At 30.4% G+C, this 21,209-nt stretch overlaps 3 protein-coding genes and 1 pseudogene across 3 annotated transcripts; 2 read left to right on the top strand and 2 right to left on the bottom strand.

The window, feature by feature from the left end:
- Window positions 1–4,131: 4,131 nt before the first annotated feature.
- LOC100820245 (probable serine/threonine-protein kinase PBL7) lies at window positions 4,132–7,493 on the top strand. The gene is made up of 6 exons (XM_003544324.5): window positions 4,132–5,242; window positions 5,344–5,601; window positions 5,707–5,870; window positions 5,976–6,055; window positions 6,184–6,331; window positions 6,966–7,493. Exons 1-6 carry the CDS (start codon window positions 4,714–4,716, stop codon window positions 7,317–7,319), a joined length of 1,533 nt encoding a protein of 510 aa, XP_003544372.2. The 5' UTR covers window positions 4,132–4,713; the 3' UTR covers window positions 7,320–7,493.
- Window positions 7,494–8,105: 612 nt separating this feature from the next.
- LOC100806709 (polcalcin Nic t 1) lies at window positions 8,106–8,762 on the bottom strand. Its single transcript, XM_003544947.5, has one exon. It carries the CDS (start codon window positions 8,616–8,618, stop codon window positions 8,364–8,366), a length of 255 nt encoding a protein of 84 aa, XP_003544995.1. The 5' UTR covers window positions 8,619–8,762; the 3' UTR covers window positions 8,106–8,363.
- Window positions 8,763–11,711: 2,949 nt separating this feature from the next.
- On the bottom strand, window positions 11,712–15,538 carry LOC100819713 (probable fructokinase-6, chloroplastic; annotated as a pseudogene).
- Window positions 15,539–16,653: 1,115 nt separating this feature from the next.
- Window positions 16,654–17,540, top strand: LOC100806182 (probable calcium-binding protein CML18). The gene has a single exon (XM_003544946.5). It carries the CDS (start codon window positions 16,784–16,786, stop codon window positions 17,207–17,209), a length of 426 nt encoding a protein of 141 aa, XP_003544994.1. The 5' UTR covers window positions 16,654–16,783; the 3' UTR covers window positions 17,210–17,540.
- The last annotated feature ends 3,669 nt before the right edge of the window (window positions 17,541–21,209 follow it).

Here is a 21,209-nt window from a genome sequence, read left to right as displayed (position 1 = left end):
CGATTTTTAATGATTAAATTGAAAAAAAAATCAAAATAATATATTTAAAAAATAAAAGATTAAATTGAACTATAAAATATAAGATAAAGGATCAAATAGGTCTTGATTATATATATGATAGACTACTATTTTTAAAATACAATGAGAGAAATAAAAAAATAATTATGTTATGTAAGGTTGTAATTTAAATAATTAATATTTCAAGCAATCTAAAATTATAAGTTCCTAGTTACAATAAAAAATATTTTTATAAAATAATATTTTGAACTATATATTTTTAAATTAAAATATAAATTTTAGCAATACATGTCATGCACCCCATATATGTTGATTTGTGAATAAAAATATAAAATATTTTAAATTTTTAACATATGAAGAAATTGAATTATAAATTATGAACTAAAAAGAATAATAATTTTTGGAATAAATACTTAAATGTATAACAAAATTAAAACTATTAATTGTGTACAGTAAAATAATTGAGTCTTGAATACTGACAATGAATAAAATCTAAGTAAGATATTATATTACTTGCTCTCGTATCAACACTTAAAAAAATATTGTACTAGGACCTATAACTGAGTGAATAGTAATTTAAATACCATTACAATCATAATTATAATTCATTTTTTATCTATAATATTTATAACTAAAAATATCCCAAACATATATAATAATTATAACTATTATAAGATTAACTTATATTTATGGCATATACTTAAAATAGTAAGTAAGTAAATAATATGAATAATTTTTTTCAATTGGTAATTATATATATTAGTTCAAATATTTGTTTCATTCCTGTAATTTATTGTTTTTCTTTTTTATTTTTATTTTTATTTTTATTTTCATTTTAATCCTTATAAAATATATCTATTTTATTTTAAATCCTTAATTGAGATAGTGTTTTTTATTTTTTAAAATAATTTTTTTCATTATTAAAAAAATTATCTAAAATGTTTTAAGTATGAAAAAAACATATTTTATAAGGATTAAAATAAAAAATAAGAATAAAAATAAAAAATGTTAAATAACAAAGAAAAACTTTTTGTAGCATGTGATTATTTAAAAATGATATACCTTTTTAAAAAATGAAAAACCCAATTTAACTACTCGAAGAACTTTTTGTAGCATGTGATTATTTACGTTAGTTAAAGTTCACAGAGCTTCCATAAGCAGTTTTATTAGTCTGACTTATGAGGTAGCTTATTACATAAGCATTTGCATTTTATTATTCAAAGTCATTTCATTACGTTATGCCCAATGAAACTCATTTATAACCATAATCATTTGTATTTTACACTGACAGTTCAAATTTATTTATAAAAACCAAACATATTCATATATAATTATAACTAATAATGAATCAAAACATAATTACAAATATAAAGATAAACCTATATTTCTAGTATATGCTTAAAAAGTTAAAATCATAGGTAAGTGACTATTATGAATAAATATTTTCAATTGGTAATTATATATATTTTTGAAAAATGACAACCCCATTTAACTCGTACAACATTTTTGTAGCATGTGTTTATAACTTTAGTAAAAGTTCACAGAACTTCCATAAGCATATTTATTATTATGACCTAAGAGGTAGGTTATTACATAAGCCCCCCATTTAGCGACGGAGAACAAAAATAGATCTCTGTCTTCAAATTGTGCAAATGAATATGATGCCCTTTAGTTACCTGATCTCTTTGAAACAATTTTGAAAATCACATAATCAACAATATTCTTATTTATTTCTAAACAATAATTATTCCATCAACTAACTTATTTGTTTAGTTGTTAGTAACTCATAGTAATAGATTTACTATTTTTTTTTTATCGTATCAGTAGATTAATAGAGTTGCTATTAGACTCATGGTAAAGAGGCTACGAGCTTGTTTGTGCAAACTCACCAGTGGAATTAAAGTAAAACAAAAAAATAAAACTTTTAAAAAGTTATGCTAAGCATGTTTTTTTCTTTCTTTGGAAAGTGTCTAAACCTAAATTCCGTTGAATTAATAAAATGAATAGAACCTGAATAAGTATAAGGCAGTTGAATCAATGTGAAAAATAATATTAATTGTATTAACATTAGTATAAAAGTTAATGTAATTATATTAATTGTTTTATTTTCACTTAAAAATAAAAATAAAATAATTATACACTTACAATATAAAATAATTTTATAATATAATCTAATAAAAAACTAACTGATTTATAATAAATTTATTGACTTGAATAACATTATCTTAAAAGTCACATCCATAGTAATTTAGAATTGGATTACAGGTCAATACATCATCATAAAACTCTAAAAATAAATTGTCACAATAATTTCTAATTATTTTCTTTAATAACAATGGCAAATGTGCAATGTTTAATTTTTGGATGTATTTATAAAAGGGTTTCATTGTTTTAGAAAGTAATGATTGAAAAATTAATCATAACTTTTTTTCTTTCTAAAATATAATATCAAATATTATTAATGTCTCTTTATCGTGTTTTTAGTATACTTTTTTATTTTAGTATTATCTTTAAAACAATAAAAAATAATTGTATAATTTTTTAAAAAGTAAAGTTATATTAATAATATTTAAAATTAAAAAATTATCTTTAAACTATCAACTATAAGATATTCTAATATTGGAGATCAATGGACGATTCATGTCCATTTTACAGGTAGTTTGTAGGCTCCATTCTGATACGGATGGAATCGCACTCCACGTGTCATGATAGACTTAGCCCCTTAACTGCAAACAAGAATTTGGGACCATCCAGGTTATTAACGTATTTTATTAACGTAGTATTAAATTATGAGAAATGTTATTTGCATAGTCAATTGTATGATAAATTTTATAATTCAGAGGAAAAAAGAAAAAGATACACTACCAGCAAAAGTAGTTTTAACAACACAATAACGACATCGATCAAAAATAACTGCTGTAATATAACACGCGGTGACAGTTTCGTAATTATTAGTTAAAAAACGACAACGATACTGTAGAAACTCGTACTCGAATAAGAAAGTTAAAACTTCCACAATGTGTGTTTCGTGAAGACCGATGTGGTGTGCGCGGGATGTAGCTAGGCACGTGACACTCAGTGACCTCACTCGTTTCAAACAGTCGTGTTACTGTGGACCTCATTGAGGACCTAGCTTCTTCACTCAGTTGTCCTACACAACTTTCATCACCGCTTCAGTCACCTCACTCGCCTTAGTCACCTCTTCGATGCTCTTCCTTCCGCGCCGGCCGACACACCCCGTGATTCAAAGGTAAAATGTATTTGGCCGCCGTTCGTGAGAGGTTCGAGCAATTACAATAAACTCTGTAATCATTTATAAAATTTTAATTGAAATTCGAACGTACGTTTTAAAACTAATTAATAAACTAAGATTTATTAATTGAGTCAATTATATGAAACAAGCATATGATTTGAAGGAATTGGCTGTATATTCACCAAACTGCAAAGCCAATCGAATATTCCATATTGATATTACTGGATTTAAACTTCTCATGATCCTTCCCTCATAATTTTTCGTATGTCATGAGAGAATAATGCAAAAAATAATTCAATAGATTTTACATAAACATTAATAGCTTCACCATAATTATTTTCATAGTTTTCTTTCCCATATAAAATAAGAGAAAAAATGATTTTTTTTTTACGTTCCAAACCCCTTTTAAAGATCTAGGAATTTTTGTGCAGACATTACACAAGCATTCGTATTTTTTTTTTCAAAGCCATTACATCACATACTTCTTTTTTCTTAGGTAACCAAGAAGAATAAAAACTGAACTCTATCTTTAAATTGTGCACCGCTATTAATTTTATGCCTGATACCTTCATCTGCCACATCTTATAAAAAAGCCAGCCTTCTCTCTTTCAAAGCCTCTGATAATTACTTAAAGAATAAATAATAGAGATATTATTATCTTATAGTAGTATACTCAACTTCTCTCCTATTTCTTTTTTATCGTATTTTTTCCTACTTTTTTATTTTGTTTTCATGATATCATTTATTGCATCTATTATTTTCTCCCTCATTCTTTGATTTTTCTCCCAATCCCTCTTTTCCTTCCATCTATCCTCACATTTTAAAAATGGGTGCTGAAATTGTAACGATTTTTTACTATTACAAAAAATTTGTTGACTTTCTAGTAGATTTTCCCATCCATTCAATTACAATTATTTGTTAAATTTGTTATTGAAAGTGAAAATGCATGCGTATTAGAATCATTACATGATAGCTAGTTTCTTCTTATTTTTATATGTATGTTTTTTTATTCATGAGTTCCCACCTACTTAAACAACTAAATTATGCAGAAAAATATTCCCTGGTGTGTGTTCTACCTTGTGTCATCTTCAGTCTCTAAAACACAAGATTCTCTTCCTCAATTCTCACCATCAGTTCATGCTCTCTCCTCCCTCTATTATATTATTATAAACATTTTGCCATAACATAACTAAAATCTTCAAAAGGCAAGGTCATCTTCAATTCTTCACCTTCTCTCACTTTGATGCAACCTTCACACTAGTCCAATTTCAATTATTCAAAGACAGCTCCACCCACTTCCCATCTTTCTCTCTTCTTCTTTTCTGTGCAGTTGAGAAAAAAAAAAAAAACTATGCTCCAATCTAACAAGAAGCAAAGAAGCTTCTCCTCACTTTTCTTCTTTATCTTTTCTCTCTAAGCCTTTTGTTCTCTCTACTTCATTCATGATGAGTTTGTGTTCCTCTCAAGGAACCTGTTCTGGTGACACCAATGCACTCGTTTCCTCTTCTGCTGTTGGAAATGACCCTTCTGACTACAAAAGGCATAACAACAAACTCATGACCTTTTTGAAAAAAACCATGTGGGAGTATGCTTTCGCATGTGTTGGTGTTGTTCCTTGTGGCGGCAATAACGACCTTAACGGTCAAAGGAAGGCAACTTTGAAGCACAACAAGGCGTGGTTGCTGGCGGATTCTGGAGCAGAATTGGCGAGTGCTGACCCTCGATCGGTTCACTCGTCTTTCAGGTTCAGCTTCTGCTCTCAGGTTGAGGTTGAGTCCTTCAACATGAGCTATTCTGCTTCTGCTGCTGCTGCAACCTTTTTGATGGTGAATTTGGACTATGAGTCTCAAGTGAAGGAGTTAAAATGGAGGAGAATACAGTCACCGGAGAAAAGCTTGTCTCCGGTGGCCAACACTTTGATCAGGTTCAGCTATGATGAAATTCTGTCTGCTACTCACAATTTCTCCAAAGGTAACTTGTACGTGTGGGCGTGCGTGTGTGGATATTCTGTTGATTGAATTGAATTTGATTCCTTTGTGTGAGATTGTGATTTGTTGTTTTGTTATGGACAGAGAGAGTGTTGGGGAGAGGTGCCTTGAGCTGTGTTTTTAGAGGAAGAGTTGGGATTTGGAGGACTTCTGTTGCTATTAAAAGGTTGGATAAGGAAGACAAGGAGTGTGTCAAGGCGTTTTGCAGAGAATTGATGATTGCTAGTTCTCTGCATAACACTAATGTTGTTCCTCTTGTGGGGTTTTGTATTGACTCAGAGGAGGGTTTGTTTTTGGTGTACAAGTATGTGTCAGGGGGAAGCTTAGAGCATCACTTACATGGTACTCATTTTCTCTTATATTTTTACTTGATTTCCACCTGCTATGCAGTGATTACAATTGAATTTCATGATTTTCACTGATTATAGTTTGGGGCTTTTTCTATAGGGAGGAAGAAGGGTAGTTCACCACTTCCATGGTCTGTGAGGTACAAAGTTGCAATTGGGATTGCAGAAGCAGTGGCTTATCTGCATCATGGAACAGAAAGATGTGTTGTTCATAGAGACATTAAGCCCTCAAACATTCTGCTTTCCTCTAAGAAGATTCCCAAGGTAAGTTGTGTTGCTCTATTGCTGATAAGTAGGAGTATACCATAGTGCAAATTGTATCATTAGAATCCCTTACAAATCATTCTTATTGTTTTTGTTAAATTGTAGTTATGTGATTTTGGACTAGCTTCATGGACTTCTGCACCTTCAGTTCCTTTCCTATGCAAAACTGTGAAAGGAACATTTGGGTATGAACTTAACCCCTTCATATTGATTCAGAAATTTAATCTTTGGGATCTTTTTGGCTTTTTGCCTTATTTTTTTTCATATTATGATCATTAAAATCAAGTATTTTATACTTGGATTTTCTCAACAGTTATTTGGCTCCTGAGTATTTCCAACATGGAAAAGTTTCAGATAAGACTGATGTTTACGCTTTGGGAGTTGTTCTATTGGAGCTCTTAACTGGCCGCAAGCCAATTGAAGCAAAAAGAACCCCTGGAGAGGAAAACTTGGTAGTATGGGTGAGTTAATGATCAAATGTTATGGATTGTAATTTTATATAACCAAACCCTCTGAACATCAATTACTCATATCAATTAAGCAAATAATTAATTAACAAAGCTATCATATAGCTTATATGACTTCTACATCAGTTTCTAACTTCTACAAGACTAGGAGAAACAGAACAAAGTTGAAAATTTGTCATTTTTTCTGGTTCTATAATAAAATTGGCTGATCCAGTTGTGAAATATGACAATTAGGACTATTTAGTCCAAGCAAATGTTTTTAATTTCTATTTTTTATTTCACTAATAATTACAACAATGTCATTTAACTTCTTTGTTTTTTTTAGTTTCCTGATTTTAAAGATTTTTTAAGAAATCTTTGAAAATGGGTAATAAAATTGAAACATGGTGATTTTTTTTTGTTATATTTATTGTGAAAATTAAAATAGAAACATAAAACATTTTTCTTTTAAACTAAGTAGGATCTTAGATATCTAATGCATTTGGTTGAACAGTCGAGACAAAATTTAATTTTTTATCATATGAAAAAGTATTGTGATATATATTGATTACTTTATTTACTTGTGACTAAAATTCTACAAATGGACATGATATTTTTTACACACGTCCAATTTTACATTCATTTGCAGGCTAAACCTTTGCTGAGAAAAGGGAAAGGAGCCATTGAAGAGTTGCTTGATTCTCAAGTCAAATACAATTTGAGTTACACAGATCAAATGGCTCGCATGATTGATGCCGCAGCTGCCTGTGTTACAAGTGAAGAATCTAGGAGGCCAAGCATAGGTGAGATTGTTGCAATATTGAAAGGAGAAGTAGAGCCTGTACTCTCTAGAAGAAGGAAATCTGGTTATTTTGGTAATGGATATGTGATTGATTATTACCCTCAATTACAAGAAACAAATAATGAGATGAAAAGTCACTTGGCTTTGGCAATGCTAGGAGTTTCAGAGTGTGAGGATGATGATTTTCTCTATGGTCATTGAGAATCATTGTTGCCATGATTCTCACCATTGTGCAGGGATTAGATGTGAATGTTTTCAAGTTGTTAGTAGAAATAAAAATTCAAAGGAATATACTTCTTGTTTATACATTTTTTCCTTTACCTTTTTCCCTTACCAAAGGGGTAAAGTGTAATATATTATGGCCAGTTTAATTTCCGCACATTCTATCAATTAGAAATCAATTTAAATATATATATATATATATATATATATATATATATATATATTGAAATAATTATTATAAAAATTAACAATTTTAATCCGGTGATAAATAGTAAAAAAACATTTTCAATTTATTGGTAGAATATTTTAATTAAATTTTGTTTTCATTCTTTGTGGATGATGTTATATCAGTATAGGAAAACTTTATCTGTTTATCCTTATGAGTTCTTGGCTCTAGAACATTCAAATTTTAGAAGACCCTGTTCTAGCTCTCTCTCCACCGATTCAGGCTCAAAGAACACACACCCACACAACAAAGCCAATTTGGCATTGATGAACAATAGTTGAATATAGATAAAGTATAAAATAAGGTCATGTGTCTACATACTTGTTTAGATGACGTACAAACTTACAATTTGAGTGTTTTAAAGTAGGTTCCATTTAATAAGATTAGATCATCTCTAATTGCTTGGTGTACCTATGTTGGCATCTAGAGCATGGACCTTGTTATATAATACTTATATACAAAATAAGTCAGATTGCAAAACAGCCCAACTATTAAGGTGAAAAAAAAAGGTCCAAAAGAGGCTGACATAATGAAATGAATGAATCTCTAATTGCCATCATCATGTACATAGAAAATTATAAACCATGCGCACGCAAACCGTTTTCTCTTCTGGTTGCTGACAACATAGCACAATGAAATTCAATTCATTAATTAAGAGAAATATTACTTGTACAACAAATTATATAACAAATTATTGTAATAGTAAGAGATACACAAGAAATCATGTTATACAAGTTATTGCATGTGTATCACATCTCTGGTTAATTAATTACAAAAGAGCAGTGGGGCTAATTAAGTTAAAAAATCTTGGCAACATCTTTGACTAGGCCACGGTTGGCTTTGGCGAATTCTGTGAACTCTTGATATGAAATGTAGCCATCTCCATCAGTGTCAATCTCTTCCATCATCCTTTTCACCTCTTCTGCTGTGACTGATCCAAGGGCCTTGAGTGCTTCCCCAAGCTCAGCTGAAGAGATTTGGCCATCGCCATTGGCGTCAAAACGCTTGAAAATTCGCTCCCTATCGGCTACGTCTTGAGGATCTTCAGCCATTGTGTGGTGAATTGATAGTGTGTATGACAACGAAAGAGTTTCTTCTAGTTAGTTTAGTTTGGAGTTGCACTGAAATTGGAGATTGGTCAAAGGTTCTTAAAGAGGGAGGGTGCCCGTGATGTAAGGACACCCTTTAATATCGGGGTGTTGTGTCCCTTTTTGCACAACCATAATGAGACTTGGTCATAGTGCACAACTCTTTTACTATACTTATCTATGGTTGAAAATGTTTGGGAAATTAATGGAATGGAGGTTCGGGATCTTTCTCTAAGTTATGGTTGGAATTGGTTTACTGTAGGTTCAATTTCTTTACTTTATTTCTAAAAGTTTTAATAGGTCATAATTTTTTAAAATATATTTAGTTTGGTCTTTTATTGTTAAAAGTTTTAATTACGTTTCTTATTTTTAAAAAAATTAATTCAATTTAATTATAATTTAAACCAAATTTGGCTGTATTTTTTTTAGAAAAAATGTTTGAAGCTAATAGAATAAAATGAGACCAAATTTAATTCATTTTACACAACAAGAGATCAAATTGAACCTTTTAAAAATAAAGAAATCAAGTCTAATTTATCTTACAAAATAAGAGATCTAATTAAAACTATTAAAAATAAAGGATCAAATTGAACCAAATAAACAAATTAAGGAATAAGAAGAGTAACTTATCTAATATTTATAACTTTTTTATATCTATTTATATAATAATCACATTTTTTATACTATAACCCAATAATAAGATAAAATATTTCAATTTTAGTGAAAAAATATGGATACACATGGCTGATTTTGTATTTTTTAAATTAGATATTTTTTTAATACTACTAAAATATGATAGACTAGGCACAATACACAAAAGATAGTATGAAAAATAAGAAAATTCATATATAAATTAACATGTATTCGAAAAATATATTGAATTAAAATTAATATATACATCAATTAAAAAATAATAAATATAAAAATAATATAACACAAAATAAATACATACACAAAGACACGATAATCTCTGTATTTCCGCTACTAATCTTAAAGGACATGTAAAAAGAAATAAAAGTAATATATCATTTTAATGAATTCGATTATTTTAATAAGGTAACGATACTTGGATAAACAAGACCCATGTCAAAAGCAAATATGATATCCATTCAATAAAGGGGTGTTGTTAGGTGCACCCAGCATTATTGTTGGTGCACCCAACATTTTTTTTAAATACCAAAACTGCCCCGGTGCTTTTTTCGCATTTGTGATGGGTGTGTGTGAGGGTGGTCCATAAATCGTAGGATCAAGTAGATCCGTAAGGTTGATACGGATCAACTTGATCCGTAAACCTTTTACGGAACAATACAGATCAACTTGATCCATAAAAGTCTTACGGATTAACTTGATCCATAAAAAACTTACGGATCAAGTTGATCCGTAAGGCTTTTACGGATCAACTTAAATGACTTACGGATCAAGAATATTTTCGTCATTTCACCTTAAGTGCTGGATGCACCAGCAATAATGCTGGGTGCACCTAGCAACACCCTCGATAAAGTCATTTGCCAGAGTACAAAATGGATTTTTGGTTATCTGTACTACTCATAACCAAAAATCCATTGGCGAGAAAATCAATCGCACAAGAGCCCAACACAGGTAACGAAGTTTAGACAAATATAGAGTCAAATGTTGATGAAAGTTCTCACTCCTAAAAGAAAGACAATTTTGTTACGAAGTCTTTTCTTGAATGCTTCTTGCGTTGCATGTCTTTTTTTTTTTTTTCTACTTTATTATTGTTTAGGGAAAGATATTTTTTTTAATTTTTTTTAAAATATTGTGATTAGTTTTTGTCTTTATAAATTTTAAACTTTCCAAAATAATCCTTGCCACTACTTACTGATAAGGTGACATATATTTATATATGTTGCCTTATGTCTCCTCAGAATAATTACTATTGTATAGTTAGATCCATGTCACATTATTATTAAGAAATGAAAAATATTTCTAGAAAAAAATATTAATATCAAAATTAACAATTTTTTAAAGACCAAAATAAAATTTAATTATATTTACATAAATTAAAATCACAATTAAATCTATTTTTCATTTTATCTCTAAATCCTTTCTCTTATCTCTCTTTTTTATAACTAACAAAACAAAATATTCTTATTTTATATTTATCAATTTAATAAATATTATTTAATCTACTAAATTGTGTACATCTCTTTTGTAATTTTAAATATTTTCTGTTAAATATACTTTTCCTTTTTTATTTTTATATTTAACTTGAATAAAAAAAACTTAAATATGTTTTTGTCTCTATAATTAACATTTTTTTATTTTTGGTCTCAAAGACTTTAAATTTTTTCATTTACAAACCACATAAGTTTGCACTTACAAGGACCAAAGTTGGAAAAAACATAAACCTACATTGACTAAATCAAGTAAAATATCTTACAGGAAAAAAAAATTAAAAAGATACAAACTTATAGGAACTGAAATTAGAAAAATAAACTTAAAAAAAAAAAACTAACTTACAAGAAAGAAAAAAAACATATTTACACCTAAAAAAAATTATGAATACTTACAAATTGGACATAGCAATTACTCCGTAATAGTTCAATACGTCAATTAGATAATATCACGAGTATTGATTCTAGATATAACAATTATTTCATGATAGATTGGTTGAAAAGATTTTGCTAAGTTGGTCACAAGTTCAATATGCCACCATAACCCAAGCTCTTTGCGTTGGTATACATTTACCCGTTGGATGAATTGTATAAAGTTAGTTAATTCATGCAACTTTAGGATATCTCACATTTTTAGGAAAGGCAATGGTTGCGTGGACAAACTTACCTCATTTGGTGCTCAAAACATAGGCATTTCTTGGTGGGATTCTCCCCCAAATTTTCTTTTACAGGATCCCATTAGGTACAGATATGAGCTTTCTCAATACAGATTATCTTAATTTTGTTTCCTTGGGCTCGGTTTGGTCCTCCCAAGTGCTTGTTCAGATTATCCTAAGTAAGTCACAAGTAGTAGTATAAATTGATGCATGGAGAACGATTCTCCATTACCCAATGTTGGATTGGATAATTTGGATTGGTAGAATTTTGCTTGAACTCAGCATTTGCCAAATTATTGAAACGATCAGTTCTTATTTATTGCACTAGCTCACAAGTTCCTAAGAATTTAAATACTTCCCTCCAAACAAAAAAATTGATCTTCACTGATTCACATAATTACAAAGAGTATGCTGGTAAAGTTAGGATACGGGCTTAAGCATAGCATTCAGAACAGCTTCCTTGGTGGGCAAAGCTGGTATTGCACCTCTCTCGGTCACAGTCAATGCACCACAGACATTAGCAAACTTGAGAGAATCTCTCAACTCATCCTCTTTCTGCAATCATAAATCATAAAAATCGTCAATTTTACCATACATGACAATCTATAATTGAATGACAGTGTAAGAAGTTTTTATATCATTAGCTCATTTCAATTAAATTCATAAGACTTAACCTCAGATGTGGGTGGCCATGTGCAGGGATATTATTTTAATCAAGCTACTTTTCAATTCTTGTCTGTATTACATCGGGTGATGGGAATAAAATTGCATAATTAAGATGCAAGAGATTGAGTTTTGTTTTAATAATTCAAGCAATAATAGATGTTTCGTACAACATGAGTTTCAGCTGTTGTGTGGTGTAAACTTTTGGGATGGTTAATATACATTTTGCTCACCTGAAGTATTGAAAGATCCACAGCTAATTGTGATAGTATTCCAGCCACAAATGCATCACCAGCACCAGTGGTGTCAACAGCATCCACCTTCAATCCCTTGACCCTACCACAGAACTCCTGCAAAGAAATAGTAGGACAGGCTCCATAGTTATTATCAATAATACATTAGTACACTATAACTAGCACCAAATGTTATTAGAATTTAGAACTAATAACTTTTCCAGGTCTTCTTTTTAGTTGTTTTTTGTAATCAAATTCCAGAAGATATGGATGTTAATCACGGTGGATCAACTAATAAACAAATATCCATGATATTGTTTTCCATGATTTTCAGTACCAACTAATGTATGCAAGAATTGCAACAAGGACATTAGCCTTTGACACCAATAGAAGTTTGATTATTTCATATCTCTTTCATCATTAGCCCTATAGAGATTAGATGTTGTAGTTTAGTGAAAAAGGGGAGAGGGAGACTTAGAAGGACATTAGGGGAAGTTGTTAAGAAGGTCTCATCATAAATAGTATCTCTAGAAGTCTGATTTTTAACCGAGTCAAAGGAGTAGTGTGATCCATGTAGCCACCCCCATATAGTGGAAAAAAGCTAATGTTGTTGTTGTCTTTCAACAACAGTGCACTTAAAAGAAAGAAAGAAACCCAAATTTCCTAGGAACCTTAGCTCAAGTGGCACCAGAGAGAGACATACACATTTGCTGTTCTAGAAAGTAGAAATAACTTGTTTCAATTCTTAATCTGATAGGAATATGAGAGTACAGTTTATGCAACAACTACTTAATTGGCACGTATTACTTCCATACCTTTGAAGATACACCAAATGGTGACCATAAAACAAATATTAGCAAGAGTTGAAATGATTTTCAGAAAGTAGCATCTTTGGAAGGCTTACCTTGGTATAATATCTGCAACCCCCTCTGCACCTTTGGTAACTAGGAGTAGCTTGAGGTTTGGATGGAATAGTTTATGAACGACAGCATCATCATATGGGTCCTCACCTTTTGTAAGAAAAGAAATCTCGTCTTCACTTATCTGAATAATTATCAGATTGGTTGTTAGAGATGGTATTGTTGTCTGTTTTTTTCCATTCCCTTGTAATCTGTACTCTTGAAAAAGGGAACAAGAAAAAGTCTATTGCTAAAGAATATACATTCGGCCCTATTGATAGGAGAGGAACCTTAATGATATCTGCAGTCTCCCATATACTCAGAATCCCTTCTCTTGCACTATCCGCAGAAGGCCATAACGGAAGCCTCAGGTTAGGGTCATAAGACAGAACTACACCAGCATCTTTTGCTGCAGCAATGTGTGCTGATTTGCATGGTTCTGTTATAAGACTTATAGAGCCATAATGGAAGATCTTGGCCTGCCAGAAAGAAATAATAGAACAATATTACTAGAATTTATGAATTGAGTCAAAGTGGAAAATATTAAAAGGAACATAGACTTGGCAATCATTTTGATCTTTTACCTGATATTAAGGAAACCTGAAAGGGAGTTCTTAAACTACAGAATAATGCTATATAAGCAATCAAAACGATGCCTTAGATTAGATCCTTACTCAGTGAGTTCTAATGTTTACACAATTCACAAGGTACTGGTTCAATGAAGTAATTTTGAGTAACTGAACAAAGATTACTTGAGATGAGAAAAATGCAACATAAATAATGTTGAATAACTTGCTTAATAGTGATCTCATTTCCCTTGGAAGAACTCACGTGGATTCTGGCATACATTTTGCTTTGGTTTGACTACCACAAATTCTGCTTTTGTTTTTACCTTTCTGATTAGGTCCAAATCAAGTTCATCTTCTTGGAGCAGCATATCAGCACTGGGATTACGATAAAACATGAACTCTCGCTCTCCATCACTCCTCAATGTAACAAATGCTAAAGCAGTTCGTGCACCAGGGTCAAAACGCATCCCTTCATTGTTTACATTATTTTCCTTGAGTATATTGGCAAGCATATATCCAAATTCATCCTCACCAACCTGTTCATGTTGCATAAAGCATTAGACTCTTATGGAGCATGAATTTCCAAGAGAAACTCTAACTATGACTTCTGATTTATAAAAAAAAATAGAATAATGCTCAAAATTTGAGTTTACTTATCTTGATATCAGATTCTCATTTGCCTTTCATACTCAACAGCAGGAAAAATTATATAGTAAAGGGCACAATTGAAAATCAGCAACACGCAATTATGGACATAATTCTGATATTGTAAAATTTAAGTCTAGTAAAATGGATCTACTCAACAAGCAAACAAGGCCATAAAACACTAAGTGTTATACAATATAATAATAATGTAGGATTCAATTTCTGGGAACCATACACAAGAGCCATAAGAAGGGGGTGGGTTAACAAAGTCAGCAAAACATTGAGAAATTTGAGAAACTTAGATTATTCTAAATGCTAATGAAGAAGGATTTCATATTGTTGATTGATTATTGAAGAATTTATACATTTACTACATCCAAATTTCAGCTTCATGAACAAACGCATTTCTTTTATAGCTTGCTGGCTTCTATGTTAGGTAAAGCCCAATGGGTTGGTTTCTGGTAGTTAAGGGAGTTTAGTTAATCAGTGTTAGTTAGAATTTCAATAGAATTTGGCAAAGATAGGCTATGAAGAGATAGGAAGAGACGATTAGGGGTATTCTGTTTAGATAGGGACTGGTTTGGGTGGAAAAATCTCAGATTGTGGAAATACTGTGAGGAATAACTTATATGCATACTATCTCTTCCTAACCTGGATTCATCACTGATCCAAGGCTAAAGGAGATCTCATCAATAAAATCCTAACTCTTTTTATTTTTATTTTTTATGAACCAGTACCTATCAAACAACCAATATACCCACACCTCCAGCACATTACACAGAATAGAAAAGTCAAAACCACCCCCTTTTGGATACACTGCCCATAGCAACCTCTAAACAGAATCTCCACCCCCTATATTAACCAAGCCAACAAAGAAAGAACCAAAAGCCAACATCAAACCACCTGCAAACATTAACTACCACTTGCTTAGGTCACCACTCCCTCAATATGCAGTACCACCACAAACCCTTTGCCATGAACAATTAAGCCTAGAAACCATCCCAACCCACACACCTCTATGATAGAGAACCAAATTCCTAAAAATATAGAGCCTAAGAGCCACCTAAAGAGACCACAAATGCACAACCCCTAAGTGCCTTGTACATATATAATAAATTATGAAATTATAAAAAAAATTAAAATGTTTATTTTCAATTAGTTATATAACTATACTTTATGTTTTAAAATACATTTTACTAAGAGCTAATTAATCATTGATAATGTTGTTTGTCAAGTTAGCAGAGTCGAACCATAAACCACATAGAGCAAGCTGGCCATGTGAAATTGTGTTGTGGATCGTGCACATAATTAAACCTGCATGAAACCTTACTTTACTCCTAGTTCCTATTTATAGTCACTGCCTTTCTTCTGATTTTCTACGTTTCGTTACCTGCATGAGAAAATTGTATCACTGGACGTGATGTGTCTTGGTGCATTGAGCATATGGTTAGTTTTACGCATTATATTTAGTTTTATGTTGTAGATGATTTAAAAATTGATTTTAAATTCACCAATTTCAACAATTTTAATTTCTTATTATTTGGGATCTACTACTTTTATTTACAAAATAACCCCTAACTGGAATTTTAGATTTTTTTTCATTATTTGTTTCCATCTATTTATAACCAACCGGTAACTTAACCTCCAATTACATGTAAATCACATACTTCACTGGTGGTCCATTTTCCAAATATACTTCACTGTAACAAGCAACAACAAAAAATGTAAATAAAACAGATTTATATAGCCTTTATATTGTTGCAGTAAAAAAAGCCTTTATAGACTTGTAGATGTTGTACCACTACCAAGTACGAGGGTACAATATGATTAATTAAGCTGTCATAATAATCATACACATTGTATACGTAACCGAAAGAAAGGGACATTAACCCCACACTCGTATATAAGTAGACTTTTATTTATTATAGAAATAAATTGTCCTTCTTCTATTTAATTGCAAAAGATTAACTCATACCAAAATTGTTTCTATAATTTTTGGTTTTTCCTCCACTCCCCACACACAAACGATATTCTCGTGCACTCCATCATGTGTATGACACGCGTCGAAATACTATTGGCTAATGGTCTCGTCATCGTTCCCTTATCGTCCATTACACTCAATTGCCGTTGATCAAGCCAGTGGTCCCCACTTTCATTTAACGCGTTAAGTAAGAAACCGCGTGAAAGAAACGGCGCACTATAAATACAACAACCAAACCCTAAATTAACGCCGTTCCGTTTGGCGTGAGAACCAAAAAAAAAAAAAAAAAACCTAACGCACTCGAGACCCTGCGATTTTTCATCTTCGCTTCTCACTCTCTTTTTGATCATGGACGACGAAGTGCAGCAGATCTTCAACAAGTTCGACAAGAACGGCGACGGAAAAATCTCTATGGCAGAGCTGAAGGACATGCTCTCCGCGCTCGGATCCAAAACGACGGACGAGGAGTTGAAACGCATGATCGAGGAGCTCGACCAAAACGGCGACGGTTTCATTGACCTCAAGGAGTTCGCGGACTTTCACTGCAATGGCGGCGCCGGAAAGGACGACTCGAAGGAGCTCCGCGACGCGTTCGATCTCTACGACGTCGACAAGAACGGCCTCATCTCCGCGAAGGAGTTGCACCACGTGCTCCGGAATCTCGGCGAGAAGTGCTCCCTCAGTGACTGCCGGAGAATGATCAGCAACGTCGACGGCGACGGCGACGGCAACGTCAACTTCGAGGAATTCAAAAAGATGATGACTCGCTCTTAATTAGGTTTAAATCAATAGTCCAATAATAAGTTCATTGTTCAAAGGTACGTTCGATTACGCATCTTCATGTTTTGTTAGAAAGAGCTAAGAACTGCACATAAAGTAGTTATTAACATGTTCTCTGTACATTCTCTACCGTGACATGTGGCTTTAGGTGTTAGGTTAGGGATTGAAGATTGAAGAACGAACAAGTAGGATTAGTAGAATATTCGTAGGACTCAGTTCTCTAGTTATTTGATGATAATTCTTGCTTTTCATGGAAAACTTATGGTTGTTTTTCTTAATTCCTTTGTCACTAAAACTCATGAATATGATTACTGATTCTGAATTTCATGCACTGCGATATTTCTTGTTTTGTTTTAATTTTCTAACAGATTTTTTGCGCGATTTGCAAATTCGAAATTAATACAGTATGCTGTAAGATATTTTTGTTTCTAAACGAACGCATAAGAAACAGAAAGAGGAAAAGTCGTAGCCTATATTTTCGTAACGAGTAGTAGATGTGCATGGTGAATGATGTGGATAAAATATTATAAACGATTGGTTGGTGTTGTGTTGTGTGTTGTCACTGTGCGCGTTATCTGCAACTTGGAATTTGGAAGGAAAATTAATAAACGGAAAACGCGTGATGGTTTGGTTTTGTCATAATGGAACGTCACGTTAAGATGTGAAGGGAGTGGTGGTGAATGGTGATGGTTGCTGCTGAGCTAAACGCGGTGTTGAATTTGAATTGAATTGAATTGGGTGGGTTGGGATTGAAAGTCAAAACAATAAGAAATTTAATACTGTAACAATTAGTAATATCTTTGATTTCCCCTGGGGAACGTTTATGACGAGGAGTGGTTGTAGGTCTGTATTTATCCCCTCAGGGTTTTAGTCCACACCTTCTAAGTTCTAAATAACTACTTTTATGTGTAATTATATTAACTTTTGAGTTTTAAGTATGAGGAGGACGTTGGTGTTATAGAAACACCGAGAAAAGTCCAAATTTTGCCTTTTCTTCAGGTTATCTGTGGAGATATGTACATCAGCACAATGGTGTTGCCTCTAACAAATGAATAATGCTCGAATGGTTTTTAATTTATTTGCAAGCCTTGTCATTGTGTTATGAAATGAATTTAATTGAAATACATTTTACTGACAATTGATATGTGGATTTGTTGGTTGATTTTTATGACTATTATTTTACATGTGATTACCTAATTGTTTAATAGTGTCAAATATGTGTTTTAGAATAAATTATGGACACTGCTATGATTCCCCCCGGAAACTAACAAGATATCCTTTCGGACCTTCCTTGATTTTTGTGTAATGTGTTTTTTGAGTTTTGACTAACATGAAGTGTCAGCCTAGTACGTATATTTCTAACAATTAATAGAGATTATTGTAGGGAAAAAATGTGTGAATTTTATTAGACGAAATTGCAAAGTGTTTTGTAATTTACTCGAAGTATGTTAACATATTAAAAATTATATTCTAGAAATAAAAATAATATATTCTTTATGGAATAGTAATAAAAGTACAAAATGAGTATTTATTTATTTTTTTAATTTAATTGCTGTCGTACGTTCAATATTGAAACCATACGTTATAAACCCCTTGTAAAATTAGATAATTATATAGTATTAATTTTTTGTTTACTAATTATTTAAAGTTTCAAAATTATCTTCTACAAAAATTGATGTAAGATGTGCGTTTATTATTATAGAATTGGAACAAGAGTTTTGTGCAAGGTTACCTAAATTTAAAAAAAACAATCGTAATTGCATAGGAAATTTCGAAACATTGACATCACTACTAGCAAGTCAACTTAAAGTCGTTGAGAAGTCTTTACAATAATTAGAAGATTGGATGAAAAAAAATGCACTTGTGCGAAACCATATGTGGACGGTAAAGTAAAGAAAAAAAGAGTATTTTATTTTATGTGTGTTACATATTATTAATGCATAATTTTAGATTATCTAACTGGGCTTTGCAGGGGAAAATGTTTCTAGAATTTTGCTAACCCTAAATAAATGCAAACAAGGAAATTGAGATAAAATTTCTTGTATCTGTGTTTCTTATCATAAAGTTGTATTGGTTTATTATGCTTAAAGTCAGTGTCTTAAACATGGATAAAGTTTTTATTGGTTTATTAGCTTGAAGGAACAAACTGGGTTCCAGACTTTATATGTACTCTAAATTTACACATACCAAATTGTAAGTTATATGTACTATTCCTTAAATAATTCCGGTCAGTAGTTATTTCATTGAAAATATGTTACATACTTTTAACATTTTTTTGTTAGTTGAAATCACAATTTTTAAGGAGTGGTTCGTTGGATATTTAAGTGAGTTTTTAATTTTTTTATTAATTGAAAAATTTGTCAAATTGATTGGTAAATAGATTTTTTTCAGTCTCTTCTTAATAATTTATCGTGTTTTTTTGAAATGCTAATTAAAATAGTATTTTTTAAAATAAATTATGATTTTATCATTTTATACTTTTTAATTACTTCAATAACTAATTTTATTGAAAATTTATAATTTAATAAATTAATTTTTTAACTTTCAATTTTTAACTACTAACTAACTTTTCAAACTTTTTTAACTAATTTTTCAATTAGTTTTGTCAAATATAAATTAAGTCTTACTTATTAATTTATTGAGTCTTATTTTATGATTTTATAGTTTAAACTAAAATTTCACTACTACAAAAAGCAGTTTTAACATCGGTTTATTAACATCGGTTTTGAACAAAACCGATGTTAAGTTAAACGCGGTGGCATATTTGTAAATAAAATATTATTCTTAACATCGGTTTTTCAAAAAATCGATGTTAACATCATTAGTTAACATCGATTTTTCAAAAACCGATGTTAACATGTGATACGTTAACATCGATTTTTGAAAAAACCGATGTTAATATAAACTTTTTTTAATTATTTATATATTTAAAAAAAAACATATATTGCATTATTAATTATATTTTAATTAAAAAAATAATAATTAATAAACAATAATAAATTCAAAAGGTAAACATTTAAAAATTAAACTAAATTTTTAAAATGAATTTCATAATTTTAATTTTATTATTTCATGATTATCATTTAAATATAACACACATTTATATAAATTATTTGATATTAGTTAATTTGAAAAAAAAAACTGTTTTTAATAATAGAGTTTAACTTTTATAGAATTTTTATAGAATGTTGGTAAAATCAATTATATCGTAAAAAAATTAAAATTTATTACTAATATATTTTTATTTAATTATTATAAAAATAAAAAAAATCTTCATAAAAAGGTAAATGGAGAATATTGTTTAAAAATTCTATGAAATTCTACTATATTTATGTTATCGTATTATCTTTAAATTAAAAATAAATTAAAATATTTGTATATATTAATTTGATTTATTGAAAATATATGTTACAGTGGTTTAATTTAAATAATTATAGTTATCTCATATATTTGTAGAATTTAAAAAAAAAATGATATTTTCATTATTTCTAAACAAAATTTTCAGAACAAAAATAAAAATATTTTCATGAGACACGAAAATTATGTTTTAAGTCTTTAAATTTAGAGTTAATTATAATCCACATGTAATTTATTTTTATTACATTTGTCATTTTTTTATTATTTTTAACCACATTTGTTAATTATGTGAATTTTTTGTTAATAAATTTAATAAAAAAATCATACCAAAAAAACATGATGGATCATACTAAATGTGTTAAGCTTGATATCATACATGTATATATAAGTCACAGGAAAGATCCCTAAATACGTTTTTTTACCCCATGATAGATATATAAACATCTCAAAGTATTATTAACTTACTTGGAGTCCCTTTTGTAGGTATCTCCTCCAATTTTAACATTAGAAATTTCGCTGAGATAGGTCAATTAGATCTTGATGAAACTCGACACAAACAACAATTAATTAATTTATATCGGTAAATATTATCATTCCAATTTAATTTTGGCTGCTTTTGGTTTAGAGGCTTTTTTTT

Source organism: Glycine max, chromosome 14, assembly GCF_000004515.6.
Source record: "Glycine max cultivar Williams 82 chromosome 14, Glycine_max_v4.0, whole genome shotgun sequence".
Lineage (NCBI taxonomy): Eukaryota > Viridiplantae > Streptophyta > Magnoliopsida > Fabales > Fabaceae > Glycine > Glycine max.
Note: the sequence above shows the minus strand (reverse complement) of the source record. Positions and strands in the feature narration are given on the sequence as shown.

Excerpts from the sequence above, each read along its gene's own strand:
- LOC100820245 (XM_003544324.5), top strand. The coding sequence starts at position 4,714 with ATGATGAGTTTGTGTTCCTCTCAAGGAACCTGTTCTGGTGACACCAAT. Across the intron at positions 5,602-5,706 it reads CTTAGAGCATCACTTACATG|GGAGGAAGAAGGGTAGTTCA; the intron begins GTACTCATTTTC and ends CTTTTTCTATAG. Across the intron at positions 6,056-6,183 it reads ACTGTGAAAGGAACATTTGG|TTATTTGGCTCCTGAGTATT; the intron begins GTATGAACTTAA and ends TTTTCTCAACAG.
- LOC100806709 (XM_003544947.5), bottom strand. The coding sequence starts at position 8,618 with ATGGCTGAAGATCCTCAAGACGTAGCCGATAGGGAGCGAATTTTCAAG.
- LOC100806182 (XM_003544946.5), top strand. The coding sequence starts at position 16,784 with ATGGACGACGAAGTGCAGCAGATCTTCAACAAGTTCGACAAGAACGGC.